The 22,172-nt window shown below is 49.0% G+C and overlaps 1 protein-coding gene across 2 annotated transcripts; it reads left to right on the top strand.

Moving 5' to 3' along the window:
* Positions 1-7,980: 7,980 nt before the first annotated feature.
* On the top strand, positions 7,981-21,220 carry TMEM59L (transmembrane protein 59 like). Of its 2 annotated transcripts, none has more exons than XM_083484047.1 (8): positions 7,981-8,382; positions 11,179-11,284; positions 11,795-11,889; positions 15,213-15,359; positions 15,610-15,718; positions 16,710-16,818; positions 18,124-18,322; positions 20,031-21,220. In XM_083484047.1, exons 1-8 carry the CDS (start codon positions 8,131-8,133, stop codon positions 20,187-20,189), a joined length of 1,176 nt encoding a protein of 391 aa, XP_083340173.1. In that variant the 5' UTR covers positions 7,981-8,130; the 3' UTR covers positions 20,190-21,220. The 2 variants fall into 2 exon arrangements, with proteins under 2 accessions (XP_083340173.1, XP_083340174.1); XM_083484048.1 differs by having other exon boundaries at positions 7,989-8,382; positions 18,205-18,322.
* Positions 21,221-22,172: the final 952 nt, after the last annotated feature.

The raw sequence follows: 22,172 nt of genomic DNA, 5'->3' as shown, positions 1-22,172 counted from the left end.
TCCCTGGCTGGCAGCAGCAGTGGGTCTCTATGGTTTCAGGCAGGGGACAGCCCTACCTGGAAATCATAGAGTTGGGACACCGGGGGGGTCATCCATCCCAGCCCCTTCCAATGCCGGAATCTCAATTCGGTATTGATCAGTATTTACTGACAGCTGCTTTTCGGGCGTTCAGACAGCGAGTCTTCCACAGCCCTACCTTGAAATCTTCTTCTGTAGATGCTCCAGCAAAGGTTTGTCCTTTAAAAATAAGATTCTGGTCCTCAAGGTTCTGGAAAAACCCGAAGATGGTGGAAAATTGAACCCTGGGGCTTGCAGCTGCCCTATTCGTGAGAATAAGATAATAATATTTAATCTCTGGAAAGGAAAGCCGCAAAACCGAGCCATCTTGCCTGGAGAAAGAGGGGAGGCCGCGAGGCGAACAGACTGTAAATATTAGCCTCTTGCAAAGAGACGGGAAGGTTTTTCCTATTAAAACCTGGGCAGATTTACTAGTTCTGGAGTTGAGGAAGCTGGCAGCCCGGTCCTGCGAGCTGTGCATATTGTGAGCAGGTGCACAGAGCGGTTTTACTGCCAGGGCGCATAAATCCCAATTCCTCTCATCTTCACCGATCGTCCCAAACACACAAATGGCCAGGGCAGCGTTAAAGGTTGCCAACTGACCTGCAAGCGTCTAAAACCGCCCTGCTCCTTTGCTTTGTAAGCCTGCGTGGGAAATGGACAGAGTTGTGCTCTTTAATCATCAAAATCTATAATAATAATAATATTTATACCCCGCCCATCTGGCTGGGTTTCTCCAGCTGCTCTGGGCAGCTCCCAACAGAACACTAAAAACAGAATAAAACATCAATTACCTACCCCCTCCTCGTCCCAGGACCTTACCTCAATTTGTACTTCAGGGTATTATTATTATTATTATTATTATTATTTGGAGGTAGCGAACACTGAGGTCCAGCGCCGAGGGCCTTCTGGCGGTTCCCTCATTGCGAGAAGCAAAGCTACAGGGAACCAGGCAGAGGGCCTTCTCGGTGGTGGCGCCCGCCCTGTGGAACGCCCTCCCATCAGATGTCAAAGAGACAAACAACTACCTGACATTCAGAGGACATCTGAAAGCAGCCCTGTTCAGGGAAGTTTTTAATGTGTGACATCTTAGTGTATTTTTGGTCTTTGCGGAAGCTGCCCAGAGTGGCTGGGGAAACCCAGCCAGATGGGCGGGGTACAAATAATAAATTATTATTATTATTATTATTATTATTATTATTATTATTATTATTATTATTATTTGGAGGGAGCGAACTCTGCAAAAGAAGACTTATTCAGAGCCGGAACCCGCGAGGATTGCAAAACCACATCGCGCCCCCTTCCTTCTCCTCGGGCCATTGCGCCGGCTCCAATTTTCTTAACCCCTCCCATGTGTTCCCCATTAAGCCGCGGGGGGAAGAGGGGTTTGCGCAAGGCAATAAATTACCTTAATGAGGCTTGGTGGAGAAAGCGTGGTATCCGCAGCGGGGTTGGGGGGGGAGATGAAAGGGAAAGCGGGGTTGGAGGGGGTCGGACGCTGCGGGGGTTGGGGGGGAGAGGCGGGCTGCCGCAGGTGGGAAGAGAGATGGTCTCGTTCTCCCGTTCACATGTGTTGCGGAACCGGAGTCATAAATCACACACCTTCTGGGGTCAAGGGTGCATGTGTCTTGCAGGGGGCGCTGCAGAACTTTGCAGATCCCAGTGAAAAACACGGCTTGCACCAGACATCTGAAGCGCGTTGGAAAACCGTGCGGCGCTTCCCCCCAAAGAACTTTGGGAACTGTAGTTTTCGTATTGTGGCGCTACAGTTCCCAGAAGGGAGCGCCTTGCATCAAAACAAACAAGATGAATTTTAACAGGGAGAAATGTAAAGTATTGCACTTGGGCAAAAAAAAATGAGAGGCACAAATACAAGATGGGGGACACCTGGCTTGAGAGCAGTACATGTGAAAAGGATCTAGGAGTCTTGGTTGACCACAAACTTGACATGAGCCAACAGTGTGACATGGCAGCTAAAAAAGCCAATGCAATTCTGGGCCTCATCAATCGGAGTATAGCATCTAGATCAAGGGAAGTAATAGTGCCACTGTATTCTGCTCTGGTCAGACCTCACCTGGAGTACTGTGTCCAGTTCTGGGCACCACAATTCAAGAAGGACACTGACAAACTGGAACGTGTCCAGAGGAGGGCAACCAAAATGGTCAAAGGCCTGGAAACGATGCCTTATGAGGAACGGCTAAGGGAGCTGGGCATGTTTAGCCTGGAGAAGAGGAGGTTCAGGGGTGATATGATAGCCATGTTCAAATATATAAAAGGATGTCACCTAGAGGAGGGAGAAAGGTTGTTTTCTGCTGTTCCAGAGAAGCGGACACGGAGCAATGGATCCAAACTACAAGAAAGAAGATTCCACCTAAACATGAGGAAGAACTTCCTGACAGTAAGAGCTGTTCGACAGTGGAATTTGCTGCCAAGGAGTGTGGCGGAGTCTCCTCCTTTGGAGGTCTTTAAGCAGAGGCTTGACAACCGTATGTCAGGAGTGCTCTGATGGTGTTTCCTGCTTGGCAGGGGGTTGGACTCGATGGCCCTTGTGGTCTCTTCCAACTCTAGGATTCTATGAAATATCCCAAACAATTTAAACCCCTGTGTTGCAAACCATTATCAGTAATATCCAAGGCAACATGTTAACCAAGTACAACAATGCAATATCAATATAAACTTTATATTATATATTAAACTTTATATTGATCTATACGGCTTTATATAATCTATACGGAGCATTGAACAATCTCTTGTTATTTGGTTTATTGTTTATTTGGTTCTATGTTTTCAAGAGAATCCATCAAGAGTGCACATTTTGTAACTTTCAGAGATGCTATAAGATTTCTGTTTGTTTGGTTTGGCAGAGAGCGCGTAATTCATATCCCGTATTTTTTGCACCATAACACTCACTTTTTTCCTCCTAGAAAGTAAGGGGAAATGTCTGTGCGTGTTATGGAGCGAATGCCTGCGGGTGGCGGGGGGGATCTGCTGCAGTCATGAGCAGAGGATCCATGGTTCCCCTTCCTTCCCTCCTCCGTGGTTACAAAGCATGGATCCACATGGATCCTCAGGATTTTTGCATTGGGCTACTCCAAACTCACTGTCAGATCACATGTCTGTGGCCACAGCATGAACCACAAAAATCATATATCTACTATTTCGTTTAGAATATTTTTTTCCTTGTTTTCCTCCTCTAAAAACTACGTGCGTGTTATGGTCTGGTGCGTGTTATAGAGCGAAAAATACGGTATTTCATATGGTTCAATCTTCCGTATAGATTATATAAAGAGTTGATATTGATATTGCATTGTTGTGCTTGGTCGTTGTGTTGCCTTAGATATTACTGATGCTTGCATCAAATATCTGCACGGCCAGATTTCGGTTTGATGAGACCCTCAGCTACTGAAGGTATTGGGGCCCTTTATAAGTCCAGCTGCTCTTTGTCAACAACAAATAGTCGATGTTTTTTGTGTTGAATACCGTATTTTTCGCTCTATAAGACGCACCAGACCACAAGACGCACCTAGTTTTTGGAGGAGGAAAACAAGAACAAAAATATTCTGAATCTCAGAAGCCAGAACAGCAAGAGGGATCGCTGCGCAGTGAAAGCAGCAATCCCTCTTGCTGTTCTGGCTTCTGGGATAGCTGCGCAGCCTGCATTCGCTCCATAAGACGCACACACATTTCCCCTTACTTTTTAGGAGGGAAAAAGTGAGTCTTATAGAGCAAAAAATACTGTATATGCTATATGGTAATTGATGGACCTAATAGGTATCTTAAGCCATTTGTACATGCAGAATGTAGGCACCCTATATATAGAAAGGAGCAAACTAGGGATATTTTAGGGAGCAGGCTAGCAGGCGGGGCCCATGACTTACATCCTAGGAGCCTACACAACACAAAACATTGTTGCCATATGTATGCCTTATTTTATTTGTTTTTTATCTTATATTTTGGAAATGTACATCCAGGTTTTTTCCCTTTAAATTTTTCGGGGGGCCCCAAGAGAGTGGGGCCCTAAGCTATAGCTTGCTTAGCTTATACGTAAATCTGGCACTGAATATCAGGTTGGCAGGGGGTTGGACTCGATGGCCCTTGTGGTCTCTTCCAACTCTATGATTCTATGATTCTCGGCTTTATTTCATGAAACTCACCCACCATTCGATCGCAGAAGAGAAACCGGCTTCTGTAATTCCGGGACTGTCCCTGGAAAAACAGGACACTTGGAGGAGATGGGAGAGAACGGTTGAGTTTGGAAGGAACCATTCAAGGTAATATACTCTGCAACCCCTTGCAATTTAGGAATCGTCTGCTCAAACCCACAACCTTGAGAATTAAAGAGCCTACCTGTTGCAGCTCTGTCTGAGTCTTGGGCAAGCCTGACCAATAATTTTTAAAACTCCCAAGATCAATGATGAGGGTGAGGATTTCTTAAAATTGTACACAGCCCCAAACCCACCAGGTTTCAGTTCACCGAATAATATGACAATATTAAAACGCAAAATACATAAGTGATGGCTCACGCAGAAAACCATTAAAAAAAAATTTCTTTTAAAGAAATTAAACTTATGAAAACGTAGAAGAACTTTGACATCACAGGCCGGGCTTTGATCGTGATTACAAATTAACGGCTGCCTCTTTCCTTGGGAAGCGAGTGATGGACCCAGGGATGGAAGCAGTGGGGTGGGGTGGGGGAGAAGACCTCCCCCCCCCCGACAACAGGGTGGTCAAAAAAGTACGGGAGGCCAACCCGGACCCCCACTGGTTGGTGTTTTCGCAAGCCGGGCACCCGCTGAGAATTCGGAGCAGGATGCCAAGGCGCCCGCTGCTTTCTGCCCTCGTCTCGCACGGACCGTTGGCAAGCCAAACAGATGTTCGCGATCGGGGAACAGGATCCGAGCCACATTCCTTGGCCATGATGCCATGGCGTTCCCGGATGGGCCTTTCGCCACCTCAGAAGACGGATGAGGGCGGCCGAGCTGTCGGCACTGGCCTGGTGAAAAATGGGGGAGCCAGGCACGGTGACTTCATCGCCCGGGGTGTTGAAGCGACGGGGCACCTGGCATCCGCATGACATCACTTTGTACTCTAGTAAAGCAGACCGTCTCATTTCTCAGCGCCGAAATGGCATCGACTTGGCCACAATAAGGAAATTTTGCCCGTGGTACGACTATTTTCCACCTTCCCGTTTCGGCTCTCCAGCACCCTATCTGCATAACTTGTTGTTGTTGAGTCGTTTAGTCGTGTCCGACTCTTCGTGACCCCCTGGACCAAAGCACGCCAGGCCCTCCTGTCTTCCACTGCCTCCCGCAGTTTGATCAAACTCATGCTGGTAGCTTCGAGAACACTGTCCCACCATCTCATCCTCTGGCGTCCCCTTCTCCTTGTGCCCTCCATCTTTCCCAACATCAGGGTCTTTTCCAGGGAGTCTTCTCTTCTCCTGAGGTGGCCAAAGTCTTGGAGCCTCAGCTTCAGGATCTGTCCTTCCAGTGAGCGCTCAGGGCTGATTTCCTTCAGAATGGAGAGGTTGGATCTTCTTGCAGTCCATGGGACTCTCAAGAGTCTCCTCCACCACCAGAATTCAAAAGCATCCATTCTTCGGCGTTCAGCCTTCTTGATGGTCCAGCTCTCACTTCCATACATCACTACTGGGGAAACCATAGCTTGATCTATACGGACCTTTGTCGGCAAGGTGATGTCTCTGCTTTATAAGATGCTGTCTAGGTTTGTCATTGCTTTTCTGCATGACCTAGCAATTCTAAAATACAGACGCGCTTTGACTCTCGCGAGATTGAATGTCTTGCCCTCGGCTGGACTTGAGGGACGATTCCAACAGATTCCCTGTGGAGATGGCAGTCCCAAATCGGTGGCACACGCCCTTCTGGCTTGCCCTCTTGATAAAGACTTGAGGAATGAGATTATCACCCCTCTTTTATCGTCCATTCCGGGTCGCCCAGCCACTGCCCCAGTGTCCTTTTCTCTTGGCAGATCTAGATGAGCAGGTGACAGCAAAGGTGGCAAGGTTTTTCGCTGGGGCAATCGGAATAAAGTCCACTATTTGACTACTGATTCAAAACCCTAAGATGTATTGTTTACAATTGACTTTTTATTTCTAGTCTTTGTATATCGTATTGTTGTTTTATTGCTATGGCTGATGGCTGGTGCAAATAAAGACAGATTCGTTCATTCACCCCCTCACCTATCTGCAAGGTTAATAATAATAATAAATTTATGTATTTATTTATTCATACCCCGCCCATCTGGCTGGGCTTCCCCAGCCACTCTGGGCAGCTCCCAACAGAATATTAAAAGCACAACCGAACATCAAACATTAAAAACTTCACTGAACAGGGCTGCCTTCAGGTGTCTTCTAAAAGTCAGGTAGTTGTTTCTCTCCTTGACATCTGAAGGGAGGGCGCCACCACCGAAAAGGCCCTCTGCAAAACTGGCATGCCTCATCTCTTGCATTTATTTATTTTTTAAAAACAGAAATGTGTTTTCTTAAAAAGAGGAAGGTATTCTCCCTCTTGTGTGGGGCAGGAAATGGGGGGTAATGTCCCATCCTAAGACAGACTTTTAAACCGATGCTTGCTGTGTTAACACATGCGTGCAGAATCTGAAAGCTTAAAAATCACCGTATTTTTCGCTCTATAAGACGCACCAGACCACAAGACGCACCTACTTTTTGGAGGAGGAAAACAAGAAAAAAATATTCTGACTCTCAGAAGCCAGAACAGCAAGAGGGATCGCTGCGCAGCGAAAGCAGCAATCCCTCTTGCTGTTCTGGCTTCTGGGATAGCTGCACAGCCTGCATTCGCTCCATAAGACGCACACACATTTCCCCTTACTTTTTAGGAGGGAAAAAGGGAGTCTTATAGAGCAAAAAATACGGTACTTTCCTCTCTCGGCTGCCACAAAATTCTCTACCACGCATCCCCAATATGCAAAGGATTGATTTAGAATTTTAGATGCATATGTTGCGTCGCCCTGAGGCATGTTTGGCACCTTTCCTTGCCTCCCCATCTTGCGTTGGCCATAAAACATCAGAGGTGGCGTCTAATGAATCGTTAAAATCCACATGGATTCCTATATTAAACTGGAGAACAAAGAAAGTGCCTTCTGCCTTCTGCGAGGCAGAATCTCTGCCTCTGAGCCAACATGTTTGTGTTCTTGTTTATTTCCAAACAGCTCCATTGCTTATATTCCTGCATTAGAGAATAGGTAAAGAGACCCCAGACCATTAGGTCCAGTCGTGGCCGACTCTGGGGTTGCGGCGCTCATCTCGCTTTACTGGCCGAGGGAGCCGGCGTACAGCTTCCGGGTCATGTGGCCAGCAGGACTAAGCCACTTCTGGCGAACCAGAGCAGCGCACGAAAACGCTATTTACCTTCCCGCCGGAGTGGTACCTATTTATCTACTTGCGCTGGTGTGCTTTCGAACTGCTAGGTTGGCAGGAGCAGGGACTGAGCAACGGGAGCTCAGCCCGTCGTGATGGGGATTCAGACCGCTGACCTTCTGCTCAGCAAGTCCTAGGCTCTGTGATTTAACCCACAGCGCCACCCGCGTCCCTAATGCATTAGAAAATAACTTGCACCTAAATATTAGTCAGACAAAGGAGATGGTGTTGGAGGAAGAGAGAGGAACCTGCCCTGTTGTATATTGGGGGGGCTGTGTGGAGAGAGTCTCCTACACCTACTTATCCCTCCCTCAAGCCTATTTCCTCCCCCCTCCTTTGAGCCCCAGCACCTATTTCGTCTCCCTGGAGCCCCAGCACCTATTTCCTCTTTCCCCAAGCCCCTGCACCCATTTCTTCCTCCCTCCTTTGAGCCCCTGCACCTATTTGCTTCTCCCTCCCTCCCTTGCGCCCCGGCACCTCTTCCCTCCTTCACCCCCCCTCCTCCTCTCTCCCAGGCTGCTCCGCTGCTCGCCCGGCGCGCCCCCGACGCTTCTCCTCCTCCTCCTCCTGCGCGCGCTCCGGGCTCCCTCGACAGCCTTCCTCCTCCTCCTCCTCCCGGTCCTCTTCTTCTTCTTCCTCGGGCCTCTCCATCTTCTTCTCCATCGCAGGCGGGCAGGATGGCCGAAGGCGCGGCGCTGCTCCTTTTCCTGCTGCTCCCGCGGGCCGGGCTGGCGGCCCTCGGCGGCGGCGCTTCTTCTTCTCCTTCTTCATCATCATCATCTCCTTCTTCTCCTCCTCCTCCTCCGCCGCCTCCTTCGTCTTCTCCTCCGCCGGGAGACGGCGATCCTTTCTCGGCTCAGCTGGGAGACATCTCCGCTTGTCAAGCGCGCTGCGCGCCCAGTCTCCGTCTCCAAACCCCCGGCGCCAAGGTAACCCACCCAGGGGCGCGCGGCGCAGGCTCCTACTCCGAGTAGACCCCTTGCCCCCAAAGGGAGAGAGAGAGAGCGCGCGACAGAGAGAGAAAACCCAGGTCCAAAGCTCGCCCCGTGGTTCCAATGGGTCTACTCGGAGTCGGGGATGGCGTTGCAGGCAAGCCATCAATTCAGAGAAATGGCACCGCCGGACGCGCACGCCCCAAACGCGCAGGATCCGTGCACGGCTAAAAGCGAATATTATATTTAAAAGCAGCAAAAAGATCTGCTCCTCCAGCGCCCGAGATGCGCGCGCGATTAAAAGCGATTCTGTTTAAAAGCAGGCGTAGATTTTGCTCGTTTCAGCACCCGAAATTCGTGCGCCATTAAAAGCCAGGGGTAGATTTCCTCCTCGAAGCAACCCAAAATTCGCGCTGAGTTAAAAGCCATTGTCGTATTTAAAATCGGGAATAAATTTTCGTCTTTTAGAGTCTGGGGTTTTCGGATGAAACGCGCGCAGAAATTCCCGAGGAAAATCAAAAATAACGCAGATAAATAGCCTTTGATGCCTGTCTCTGCCTGCGCCCCCCCCTCCTCGTGGCCCCCTAAACTGGGAAGAATACAAGCATCCATCTTTTTCCAGGCTGGAAGGAAAGAGAGATGGAAAAGGTTTAAGGGAAGAAAAAAAAACGGAGGGGGAGCAATTTTAAAATAAAAATGAAACATGCCATTTTAAAACGATCCGTTTTGATTTTTTTTGGGGGGGGCATATCTGGTGTGTTGCTTTATTTAGGTGCGAGGTGCTTCAATTTAATTGTATTTATTTTTTTCTGCATGTGGGATCTGCTTTCTTCAGGTACCAGTCCATCACTGCCCCCTCCCGCTCGTCCATCGGCAGAAAAACCGCTTTGGATAAAGACCACTCGCTCTGTCTGATTTTTATTTTTGTTAGTCTATAGCTCCCCCCCACCAAGCTAAAATCCGCCCATATCTCTTTCGCAGACACACAACCTATACTTGTTTCCAATTTCCTGGGGCTTTTGGCCTCCGCCTTTGGGGCCCCAAATACTCAGAGTAGACCCACTGGAACAAAAGGAGATGACCTCCGTTAATGGGTCCACGCTGCATAGGATTTAGCTGCAGACAACCTGAACTGTGCAGGGGAGATTTCATCTCCCAAAACATCATTTGTTCTGCATTCAATTTTTATTTGGGGGGGCGGGGGCGTTTTGCATCAGCCGTGTTTGCGACATACACAATTAATTTTGTGCAGTGCTGCTAAAAGGAGTATGGAATGCATTGAGAGAAGGGGGTGCGATGAAAATAAGCAGGCCGAGTTTGCAAGCTATGCTATGGTCATTTTTAAATCCTTAAATTCTTTAAGGCATTGAAAATTTATTGGCTCATTTAAATACGGCTTCTGGTTTGGAGGTTGGTGTGTGTGTGTGTGTGTGTGTGTGTGTGTGTGTGTCTGTCCCGGTTTTCCTCCGCTGCTTGCTGGCAATTTCCCGGTAGACTGCCCCTGTCCATGGAGGCTCTGTGGAGCCGCCCCCCCCTCTCCTTGGTGCTGATCCGAAGCCAACGGAGAGGCGTGAATTGTGTTGCTGAATCAAAGAAGATGCTCTCATGTCCTTTCTGTCAGTCAAAAATGTTCCTGGGGCAATCGCAAAGGTGATGCGGCGAAGACTTTTTTTAACCCTCCCTCTAATTCCACAGGAAGGCAATTTAAAAATAACAATAATATTTTTTTCCTCTCCGTCGGATTAATTTAAAAAACGTCCTCTTTAGGCTTGCTTTCATTTCATTTTTCTGTTTTCAAATTGAGTTTTCGATTCATTAAAGAAGACTTATCCCGTTCCCCTGCCAACCTGCTGTCAAAAGGCACCTATTTATCTGATTCGTAAGATCTTTGCACCGCTGAATTGTAAAAAGGAAAGCAAATGGGAAAAACCTTAGGGCAGTTTGCAAAAAAAACCCCCAAAACCTCGAAGTTAGTGCAGAAATGGACAATGCGCTTAGGTTAACAAGGAGGGTAGATTTGGGTTGAACGTTAGGTGAGAGCAATTTGACAAGCAAGACATTAACCTGGAGTTTTTGTATCTCCGGGTTGCCTGCGTTAAGCGATGTGCATGGATATTTTATATATCTATTTGTGTTATTTATATGCAAGCATTTGCAAAACACTCACTCAGAAAGCTCTCTGGAAGCAATGTGTTGCAATGTCAAAATAATTTGTTGTTGTTGATTAGTCGTTTAGTCGTGTCCGCCTCTTCGTGACCCCCTGGACCAGAGCACGCCAGGCACTCCTGTCTTCCACTGCCTCCCGCAGTTGGGTCAAACTCATGCTGGTAGCTTCGAGAACACTGTCCCACCATCTCGTCCTCTGTCGTCCCCTTCTCGTTGTGCCCTCCATCTTTCCCAACATCAGGGTCTTTTCCAGGGAGTCTTCTCTTCTCCTGAGGTGGCCAAAGTCTTGGAGCCTCAGCTTCAGGATCTGTCCTTCCAGTGAGCACTCAGGGCTGATTTCCTTCAGAATGGAGAGGTTGGATCTTCTTGCAGTCCATGGGACTCTCAAGAGTCTCCTCCAGCACCAGAATTCAAAAGCATCCATTCTTCGGCCATCAGCCTTCTTTATGGTCCAGCTCTCACTTCCATACATCACTACTGGGAAAACCAGATCTTTAACTATACAGACCTTTGTTGGCAAGGTGATGTCTCTGCTTTTTAAGATGCTGTCAGTGTGCGGGACATGCACAATGCTTTAATTTCTCTCTCCACTCTTCCCCCCCCCCCACCAAAAATATTTTTTCCCAGGATGCCGTCCTCAACGCCTGCTACCGGGGCTGCCGGCTGTTTTCCATCTGTCATTTTGTGGACTCCACGGCCGACCTGAATGCAACAAGAGTCGAGTGCGAATCGGGTGAGCCCGCGCCCCTCCTCCTTACAAACAACGCCCCCCCCCCCCCGTCCAAACCCCATTGGTTACATTATCCAGAACTTCCTTTCCACTTAACGGCTGTCATCTCCCCACCGTCTATATTCTGCAACCGATTCCCACAGACAGCCGAGCGGAGGGGAAGGATAATGGAAAATTGCAGGTGGGGACAGGCACGAAACAAGGGGGGGGGAACCCTCCCCTCCTAGGATGTGATTAACTCTGCAATGGACTCTGTCTTTTTGAAGGCAGTAAAGTCTTTCGGTCGGGAGGTGGCAAAAGGAGAGCAGGGACTCGTTCAGAGAGTTTACACATACCCTCCTTTCGGAGGCAAGTTGTTCCCGCTGGGAGATTTCCCCCCAAACTCGCAGCCAAGTGCAGAGACACAACAGTACGCCTCGCCCCATCAGAAAGAGCGCAGACTCACGCAGAGACGCGGCGGGTAACCTCTCTTCCCCCCCAATCTCTTCCTCCCCACCCCCCTCGACAATTCAGCCTGTATGGAAGTATACGCTGGCGGCGATGAACAGTTTGGCTGTACGACGGGATGCAGGACTCAGCTGCCGGAGACAGACAGACGGGGAGAGAAGGTAATTTGTCTCCTAAGCCAGTGCCGGATTTACATATAAGCTAAACAAGCTATAGGGTGGTGCTGTGGGTTAAACCACAGAGCCTAGGGCTTGCCGATCAGGAGGTCAGCGGTTCGAATCCCCGCAATGACGGGGTGAGCTCCCGTTGCTCGGTCCCTGCTCCTGCCAACCTAGCAATTTGAAAGCACGTCAAAGTGCAAGTAGATAAATAGGTACCGCTCTGGCGGGAAGGTAAACGGCGTTTCCGTGCGCTGCTCTGGTTCGCCAGAAGCGGCTTAGTCATGCTGGCCACATGACCCGGAAGCTGGACGCCGGCTCCCTCGGCCAGTAAAGCGAGATGAGCGCCGCAACCCCAGAGTCGTCCGCGACTGGACCTCATGGTCAGGGGTCCCTTTACCTTTAAACAAGCTATAGCTTAGGCCCCCCCAAAAAAACTTTCTTGGCCCCCCCAAAAAAAATAAAGGGGGAAAAACTGGATGTACATTTCCAAAATACAGTCATACCTCGAGCTGAATGTGCTTCGGGTTTAGCGCGTTCGAGTTGTGCTCCGCGGCAACCCGGAAGTAAAGAGTGCGTTACTTCTGGGTTTTGCCACTCACGCATGCGCAGACGCTCAAAATGACGTCACACGCATGCGCAGGAGCGGCAAAACATGACCCGCTCACGCACATACGCGCCGTTGCATCTTGCGTTCCGTTCGGGATGCAAACGGGGCTCCGGAACGGATCTCGTTCGCATCCCGAGGTACCACTGTATGAGATAAAAAACAAGTAATATAAAACCTACCTACAGCAACAGTGTTTTGTGTTGTGTAGGCTCCTGTGTTGTACGTTGGTGGCCAAACTTGGCCCTCTAGCTGTTTTGGGACTACAATTCCCATCACCCCTGACCACTGGTCCTGTTAGCTAGGGATGATGGGAGTTGTAGTCCCAAAACAGCTGGAGGGCCAGAGTTTGGCCATCACTGATGTAATCCTGGTTCGCTCCTTTCTATATATAGGGTGCCTACATTCCGAATGGACTGGTTGTAGGGCAATGCGTGCAAATGGCTTGAGATACCTATGAGGTCCATAAATGGCCATATGGCATATATTCAACACAAACAACAGTGACAATTTGTTGTTGACAAAGGACAGCTGGACATTACCTTCAGGAGCTGAGGGCCTCATCAAACCGAAATCCGGCCCTGTCCTAAGCCTTTTTCTAACGGCGAATGTGCAGAGACCTTGGATAATTTGCAGATACAGTGGTACCTCGGGTTACATACGCTTCAGGTTACATGCGCTTCAGGTTACAGACTCCGCTAACCTAGAAATATTACCTCGGGTTAAGAACTTTGCTTCAGGATAAGAACAGAAATCGGGCTCAGGCGGCGTGGCGGCAGCAGGAGGCCCCATTAGCTAAAGTGGTGCTTCAGGTTAAGAACAGTTTCAGGTTAAGAACAGGCCTCCGGAACGAATTAAGTACTTAACCCGAGGTACCACTGTAAATTGTAAACCGATAAGAACATCGGCAGGATTATTTCAACAATTATTGCAACTGCTATTGCAGTTTTATAAGAGTATATATTTAAAGCATAATATAAATGATAATATAAAGCATAATATTAAATATAAAAGCTTATAATATAAAATATAAAGCATAATATAAATATAAATAAAGAATAAATGAGCAAATGCAGAAGATATTAAAAATAAGGGACCACAGAAAGAAGGGGGAAGGAAGTAAAGTTTCGAAACGTTGAAATGATATCAAAATCGGTGAAATGTATAAATTTGAAAAGCATAAATAAACTTAATGCAAATAAATAAATTAAACCGTCCTCTGGGAGTACGCAAACATGCCTAAAAGGGGTGCTGGAACCCCAAACCTCTCTCTTTGAAAGCATGGCATCCAGATTACTATTAAACTGGCACCTGTCCGGTTTTGGCATCGAAATCTCAGCCTAGAGGGATGGTGTGGCTGATTTCGCCAGTTTTGTGAGACTGACCAAAGTGTCAGGGGGGGAAATATGTGTGTGTTGGGGGATTAGAGAGCCATTCTTTAGTCTTAAAAACAGCTTAGGAGGCTAGTGCCTCCAGACATTTCCTCCAAAGCCAAGCCGTGGGCAGGGAACATCCTGTGCCCGAACAACAACTCCTGCCACCTGTCGCTGCGGGCGGAATGTGCGTCTGCAAATGTGTGTCGGCGCAGGCTTTTGGATCGCAACGTGGGCTGCAGGGATTGCCTTTCTGAATCCTAGCAAGACAGAAGGACTGTTTTTGGGGGACAGGAGGCGGGCAGGTGTGGGGGACTCCCAGGTCCTGAATGGGGCAACTGTGCCGGCGAAGGACCAGATGCGCAGCCTGGGGGTCATTTTGGACTCACAGCCGTCCATGGAGGTGCAGGTCAATTCTGTGTCCAGGGCAGCTCCATCTGGTACGCAGGATGAGACCCTCCCTGCCCGCAGACTGTCTGGCCAGAGTGGTGCATGCTCTGGTTATCTCCCGCTTGGACTACAGCCATGCGCTCTCCGTGGGGCTGCCTTTGAAGGTGACCCGGAAACTACAACTAATCCAGAATGCGGCAGCTAGACTGGGGACTGGGTGCGGCTGTCGAGACCACATAACACCAGTCCTAAAAGACCTATATTGGCTCCCAGGACATTTCCGAGCACAATTCAAAGTTTTGGTGCTCACTTTTCAAGCCCTAAACGGCCCTGTATACCTGAAGGAGCGTCTCCACCCCCATCGTCCAGCCCGGACACGGAGGTCCAGCTCCGAGGGCCTTCTGGTGGTTCCCTCCCAGCGAGAAATGAGGTTGCAAGAAACCAGGCAGAGGGCCTTCTCGGTGGTGGTGCCCGCCCTGTGGAACACCCTCTTGTCAGATGTCAAGGAAATAAACAACTATCCGACTTTTAGAAGGCATCTGAAGGCAGCCCTGTTCAGGGAAGTTTTTAATGTTTGATGTTCTGTTGTGCTTTTAATAGTCTGCTGGGAGCTGTCCAGAGTGGCTGGGGACATTTCCCCATATACAGTCGTACCTTGGGTTAAGTACTTAATTCGTTCCGGAGGTCTGTTCTTAACCTGAAACTGTTCTTAACCTGAAGCACCACTTTAGCTAATGGGGCCTCCTGCTCTTGCCGCACGATTTCTGTTCTCATCCTTAAGTTCTTAACCTGAGGTACTATTTCAGGGTTAGCGGAGTCTGTAACCTGAAGCGTCTGTAACCCGAGGTACCACTGAACTTCGTCTGGGTACGGAAATCTGCATTGCACACCTGTAAGAAACCAACCTTTCAGGGTTTGGGGAGTTTTCAGATTGGCTCACACCTATATTCACACAGGTCCTGGACCCAAAACCCGCCTCGTTCTCCGTCTTCGACCTGGTCTCCAGCTTCTGCAACGATATCGTCAGCTCGGCGCAGAGTTTCATTTCCTCCACGTGGACCTTCTACCTTCAGGCTGACGACGGGAAAGTCGTCGTTTTCCAGGTGGGTGGTTCTGGCACGGTTGGGGGGCGGGTGGCAAAACCAGGGAGGGTAGGTGGGGGGAGACTCAAATGAAACAGAGGAAGGGTGCCTTATTATTATTATTATTATTATTATTATTATTATTATTATTATTATTCACAAAGTGATGTTGTTGATTAGTCATTTAGTCGTGTATGGGGTTGGACTAGATGCCTCTAGGGGTCCCGGCCGATTCTGCGATTCTAAAGACTGTCCTTCTTTTTGTCCTCAGTCTCAGCCAGAGATCGAGTATCCGGTTCCAGAGGTCCAGGCACCCAAATCGGAGGTTTTGGAGAAGGCGTGGGCACCATCCACCTCCAACACTTTGAAGCCCCACACAGGTAAGAGAGAGTATTGATTTTGCTAGTATTATTAATAGCCTCTCCTGGTCTGCCCCGCAGAGGACCTTAAGGTCCATGGATAATCAATAATCATAGTTTAGAGGTGATAAATTACTGCGACCCCTAAACTGCGGAGACCCCTCTCCACAGAGGTGCGTCAAGCACATACCGTATTTTTCACTCTATTGGACGCACCGGACCATAGGAGGGGGAGAATAGGGGGGATTTTTTTTTCTTGTTCTCCCCCTCAAAAACAAGGTGCGTTCAAGAGCAGGCCTTGCACTGCCCCCCAAGCTTGTGTGGCTGGCGGTGGGGGGAAGCGCTGCTTTCCCCCACTGCCAGCCTCAAAGATCCCTGAAGTCTTTGGAACGCAGCTGCACTCCAAAGGCTTGAGGCTTCGGGGACATCCTCTGTAGCCTCCGCATGGCCTGCGGAGGCTTTGCGCAGCCATCCTGAAGCTGGAACAGCGAGACTGAGGGCTGCACAGCGCCCCGTCTCGCTGTTTTGGCTTCGGGGACAGTAGGCTGCTCTCCGCAAGCCTTGGGAGCCTGGTGGGAACTCCCGCCGGGCTCCGTAGGCTTGCGGAGAGCTGCCCGAAGCCCTGGGTGCACAGCACCGCGCTCCCCGGGCTTCGGGCTGCAGGCAGCCATCCGCAAACCTGTGGAGCCCAGCAGGTGTTCCCGCCAGGCTCCGCAGGCTTGCGGTTTCCTTCCTGAAAGGAAGGGGTCGCAGTAATTTATCACATTGCGATTTGCACCAGCTGGAGCCTTTGGATGATGCCGAGACTGTTTGCAAACGATTTTTAACACCCTTGCAAAACCCAGGACGCCGTGGGAATTTGGGAACGCCGCAAAACCGCTCGTGGGTTTATTGCAAACTTTCTTTCTCCCGGTTGGTGTCGGCGGTTTGCGTTATTTCCTCGGCCCTCCACTTTTGGGTCTCCTTTTCTGCCCCGTATTTCCCTACCCGCACGCTTTCTTCGCCCCTTCAGGCCTTCGGGAGAAACCCCCCGTGGAGGAGCCGAAAGCCAGAGGGAAATCGTCGCCCCCGGCAGAGACCCAGGCGCCCCCAGAACACGACTTTCTGGGCTGCATGTCCAAGTAAAGAAGTGGGAAGGGGAGGCGATATTTGGGGTACAGGGAGAGCAATGGGGGGTGGGATTGAGGATAAATGTGCAGACAGGCCCCAGAGGATAGGAGGAATCTGTTTTTTTTAAAAAAAGGACGCCGATATCCGCTTTATTTTCGTATTTGATTTTTTGTTTGAAAAGTCAAGTTCATAGTCCTCATGGAGGCAAAGTTAGGCTCAAAGTCTGTGGCTGGTGCCCAAGGTTCTGCAAAGTGGTTGGGCGAAAAGGAGGTTTGTGTGTGGGGGAAATCTTCCCATTCCCTCCCCCACCTTATCACCAACAGCAAACAACATAAACCATAGGCACTCACTAACAACATAATCCTTTGACATTACACGTACGTAAACTCCCGACTCGCCTCATTGGGCTTTTTGCACCCTATTATCCTATACGCACTTCATCATTATCATTCTTTCCTGCTACTCGTCAAAAGAAATTTTCATTTTCATAATTTCCTTACACTTCCAGATTCAATCTAAATCTGTCAGAAGCATTGTACTGCCGCAGTACTTTTTAATATATTCTTTGAATATTATCCAACCTTTATTAACTTCCTGGTTTGATTTCCCTCTTATTCTCCCAGTCCTTTTTGCGAGTTCTAAATACTTGCTTGCCAATCATTTTTTGTGTGGGAATTCTATCGCCTTCCCACTTTCCAGCTACAGTGGTGCCTCGCAAGATGAAAAGAATCCGTTCTGTGATTCTCTTCGTCTAGCGGTTTTTTCGTCTTGCGAAGCAAGCCCATTGACGGATTAGCGGATTAGCGCTATTAGCGGCTTTTAGCGGCTTATCTGCTGATCGGATCAGCTGATAAGCAGCTTAGCAGCTTAGAAAAAGGGGGGGAGGGGAAAAAAAACCAGCAGGAACTCGCAAGACATTTTCGTCTTGCGAAGCAAGCCCATCGGAAATTCGTTTTGCGAAGCACCTTCAAAACGGAAAACTCTTTCGTCTAGCGAGTTTTCCGTCTTGCGAGGCATTCGTCTTGCGGGGCACCACTGTATTAAAATCCTAGCCGCTGTGGTTGCACACATGAAAAGGGTTCTTTTCCCGTATTTCATGGGAAATTGTATTGTAAGCAGACATTTGAGGGGGCGGGGCCAGCTGGGAAAGTGGGCGGGGCGCAGATGGCGGAGGGGCGGAGCTCCCACGGAAGGGATGCTCACCTGGCCAGACTCACCTGATCCCCTCTTCCACGTTGTTGACGGTCCTTTCCCCCCACCCTTTTCCCACCCACCCGCCGCCGGCCCCCCCTCCCCGTTTCCCTCTCCCCCACCAGCCAGTTCGAAGCGTCCGCCCCCTCCATGGCCGGCCATAATCTCGTCGTCTCTCTCTGGCGGGGGGCCTTTGGGTGTTACAGACGTTCGGGGCTGCCGCGATGGATCTTGGCCGCTTGCCTCTTCCTTTCCATCATGGTGATGTTGTGGCTCAGTTGCGCAAGCTTGGTGACAGCTCCCGATCAGCACATCAAGACCCAGGTATGGTTTGGGGGCCAAAGGGGGAGGTGGGCAGCAAGCCTTTTCTTCCATTTCCAATACAGTGGTGCCTCGCAAGACGAAAAGAATCCGTTCTGTGATTCTCTTCGTCTAGCGGTTTTTTTCGTCTTGCGAAGCAAGCCCATTGAAGGATTAGCGCTTTTAGCGGCTTTTAGCGGCTTATCTGCTGATCGGATCAGCTGATAAGCGGCTTAGCAGCTTAGAAAAAGGGGGGGGGGAACCAGCAGGAACTCGCAAGACATTTTCGTCTTGCGAAGCAAGCCCATAGGAGATTCGTTTTGCGAAGGACCTCCAAAACGGAAAACTCTTTCGTCTAGCGAGTTTTCCGTCTTGCGAGGCATTCGTCTTGCGGGGCACCACTGTATATTCTCTCTCTCTCTCTCTCTCTCTTTATATACATATATACAGTGGAACCTTGGTTCTCAAACTTAATCTGTTCCAGAAGTCTGTTCCAAAACCAAAGCGTTCCAAAACTAAGGCATGCTTTCCCGTAGAAAGTCATGCAAAACGGAATGATCCGTTCCAGACTTTTAGGACGCGGGTGCCGCTGTGGTCTGAACCACTGAGCCTAGGACTTGCCGATCAGAAGGTCGGCGGTTCGAATCCCCGCAACGACGGGGTGAGCTCCCGTTGCTCGGTCCCTGCTCCTGCCAACCTAGCAGTTCGAAAGCACGTCAAAGTGCAAGTAGATGAATAGGTACCGCTCCGGCGGGAAGGTAAACGGCATTTCCGTGCGCTGCTCTGGTTCGCCAGAAGGGGCTTAGTCCTGCTGGCCACATGACCCGGAAGCTGTACGCCGGCTCCCTCGGACAATAAAGCGAGATGAGCGCCGCAACCCCAGAGTCGTCCGTAACTGGACCTAACAGTCAGGGGTCCCTTTACCTTTACCTAGACTTTTAAAAACAACCCCTAAAACAGCAATTGGACATGAATGTTGGTATCTAACGAGACCATTGATCCATAAAAATGAAAGCAAGAAACAATGTACTGCAGTCACACAATCAATTCATCAGTAGCTGAACTGGGTTCCACACTGTCACAAAAACAAACACACAAAATAAATAGCGAAAACAGACAGACCTCAGCGTAACACTCAGATCGGAAGTGTAACACTCAAAATGGAGCATATTCAGCTTCCAAAGAAAGTTCACAAACCGGAACACTTCCTTCCAGGTTCGCAGTGTTTGGGTTCCAAGGTGTTTGAGTACTGAGGCGTTTGAGAACCAAGGGACCGCTGCAACGTTTGTTTTTCGACAACTGAGCAGTGTGTGCATTTTATGAAATACGATAAATAAAATACCACATTTTTTGCTCTATAAGACTCACTTTTCCCCTCCTAAAAAGTAAGGGGAAATGTGTGTGCGTCTTATGGAGCGAATGCAGGCTGCGCAGCTATCCCAGAAGCCAGAACAGCAAGAGGGATTGCTGCTTTCGCTGCGCAGCGATCCCTCTTGCTCTTCTGGCTTCTGGGATTCAGACTTTTTCTTTCTTGTTTTCCTCCTCCAAAAACTAGGTGCGTCTTGTGGTCTGGTGCGTCTTATAGAGCGAAAAATACGGTAATCACGGTTAAGAACCGGCTCTCAAGGTCAAGTTGGTTTTGCTCTGAGTAGAACTCCCCCGTGGCGTTAGCAAAATATTATTTCGAAGGAAAATAAACGGGCAAATCTTCTCCTCCTTTCTTTCCTCACAGCCCCTGAGTATCAACGGGGACAAGGAATACCTGGAAGACTTGGATAGCTCCCTTCCATATTCCCTCCGGCCCGTAATCGCCGTCGCCATTTGCCCGGCGGAGAACGAGGAAGCAGCGCTCCTGCCTGTCAAAGTGGATTTAGACAAGACCGCCCTCTAAGGATGTCCCTTGCCCCGTATCCCACCTTGAACCCACCGCCAACCTCTCCTTGTACCCCCCTCCAACACCCCAGATTACCTCCTGTTTTCCATTAAGCCCCTCGCCGCAACACCACCCTTTCTGACATCACCTGCTGTCTCACCCAGGTTTCTTGAACTCGGTACCTTACCGGCAGAGGCGAAGGGAGGACCCCCCTATTTTTTAGCAGTGACGTCTTGCGGGTTGGGAAGGAGCAGGTTGTCGTGGTTGTCGAAACCACGATTCGAAATCAACTTGCCGTTCTCTGGGGAAAGGCTAGGCAGAGTCGGTCCTGGGTTCAAATCGACGTGTCTCTGATTAGGGCTGACATAGGGGGCAGGCACCCACACACACACACCCCTGCCTGGAACGATGCCAAACTCGACAGGCCATTTGGCTCAGTATTAAGGCAGCGTCCCTGCTTGAGTTCGGAGCTCAGCGACTCAGAGTCCGGGGGGTGCCGAGTTCAGGTCCCGACCTCTCCCAACAAGCCCTGGGTGCGAACGTCCCCTTCATATCATTCGGAAACTGTTGTCGTTTTTGGTGGTGCCCGTTTTTTGTTCCGTTTTGCACTGATGTCCGCCGCAGGGGGGGGGTGTCCCCATCTCCTAACCCCCTCCCAGCACACAACCCGTGACCCCCTGGCACTTAAGAGGGCAAACGCCAGCTTTGATCGCTTGTACATTTCGCCTTACGCTCGTTTCTCTTGTACAGAGGTTTAACTTATTTCCCGCTACCCTTTTTGCCCCCTTCGGTCTTTTTCTCCTGCCCTCGTCAGGTGGCCCTTGCCGTCCGTAACTTCTGAAGCGATGAGACTCTTTGAAAAAAACGCGTCCCCAAATATCAGGTGTGGAAGGCAGTTAAGCCAGGGGGGGGGGGGAGAGATATAATTTTGGGTCGTTTTTGCTATCCGTATCCATCCCAGCTTCCGCAACGGGTCACCCTGTGTGTAAAAGCCGAGCCGCCATTTCTACAATCTTCTCAACTGAATAAAGCTGTTTTTTCCCCAACTCTCCCAGTCTCCTCTGCTCACCGCCGTTCATTTTTGGGGGGTTCAAAAAATAGCAAGACCTTGGTGGATCTGAGCTAGGCCCCCGCACCTATCTATCTTAACCCTATATATATCTCTTTCTTTCTTTTTGAAAATAATATTTATTCAAGATTTTAAAAGTTGCAATAAGAACAAAGGGAAAAAAAGAAATTTTAAAAAGGACAGAAAAATTACATTCAAAAAAAGAGAAAAAAGGGAAAAAGAAACAAATCAAACCTTTACATAACTTTCTTCCTTTACTTATTTCCTTGACCTCCTCACACCTCCCATTTTTGTATTCTAAATTAAATTGTTGTTTTAGCAAATCCCTCCAACCTAATTTTTATCTTAATAATTTATTTTAAAATACTGTAGCTTTACATTCTCTCTTTCATCAATTCATTTTTACTTAATCCTTTATATCTTTTTACCAATACCACATAAATTTCTTTTTCAAACATCTTATCGACAAAATCCTTAGTTTTACAATATTTTTAAAAGCCACTTTTACTTTATCCGATCTTAACTCTCATCTAAACCTATATATCAATACTTATTCTTAAGACATTTCCCTAAGGTCGAAACCCTATATATCTCTTTAAAATGGTTTGTTCTTAAGTTGCTTTTCCCCCTGTTTAATAACAAAAATAAGGTCGGGATCCAAGGTGCGGAAGAAGTTGGGTAATAATGAGGATAATAATTTTGTTATCTGTTACCCTGCCGACTTGGCTGGACTGCCCCAGATCCCTTTTAATCCAAAAGCGGAAGGGGAGTTTTTGTTTGTTAGGAACAACCCAGAAGCCCAAAGCTGTGGGGTATTTTTGGGGAGACAGAATGGGGCAGGGAAAGGGAACAACAGGATTTTGGTTGTCGGGGCTTCAGCTCCAATCAGTCCTAGCTAGCACAACTGACGATGGAGGACGGTACCCCAGAAA

This window comes from Podarcis liolepis, assembly GCF_965112155.1.
Source record: "Podarcis liolepis genome assembly, chromosome: 18".
Lineage (NCBI taxonomy): Eukaryota > Metazoa > Chordata > Lepidosauria > Squamata > Lacertidae > Podarcis > Podarcis liolepis.
This window is presented reverse-complemented; position numbering and strand designations above follow the sequence as displayed.

What these genes read in the sequence shown, in the direction of transcription:
- TMEM59L (XM_083484047.1), top strand. Translation starts at nt 8,131, where the DNA reads ATGGCCGAAGGCGCGGCGCTGCTCCTTTTCCTGCTGCTCCCGCGGGCC. An exon ending in GGAAAGTCGTCGTTTTCCAG is followed by an intron (nt 15,360 to 15,609) that starts GTGGGTGGTTCT and finishes TTTTGTCCTCAG; the next exon opens with TCTCAGCCAGAGATCGAGTA. An exon ending in TTTCTGGGCTGCATGTCCAA is followed by an intron (nt 16,819 to 18,123) that starts GTAAAGAAGTGG and finishes CTCCCCCACCAG; the next exon opens with CCAGTTCGAAGCGTCCGCCC.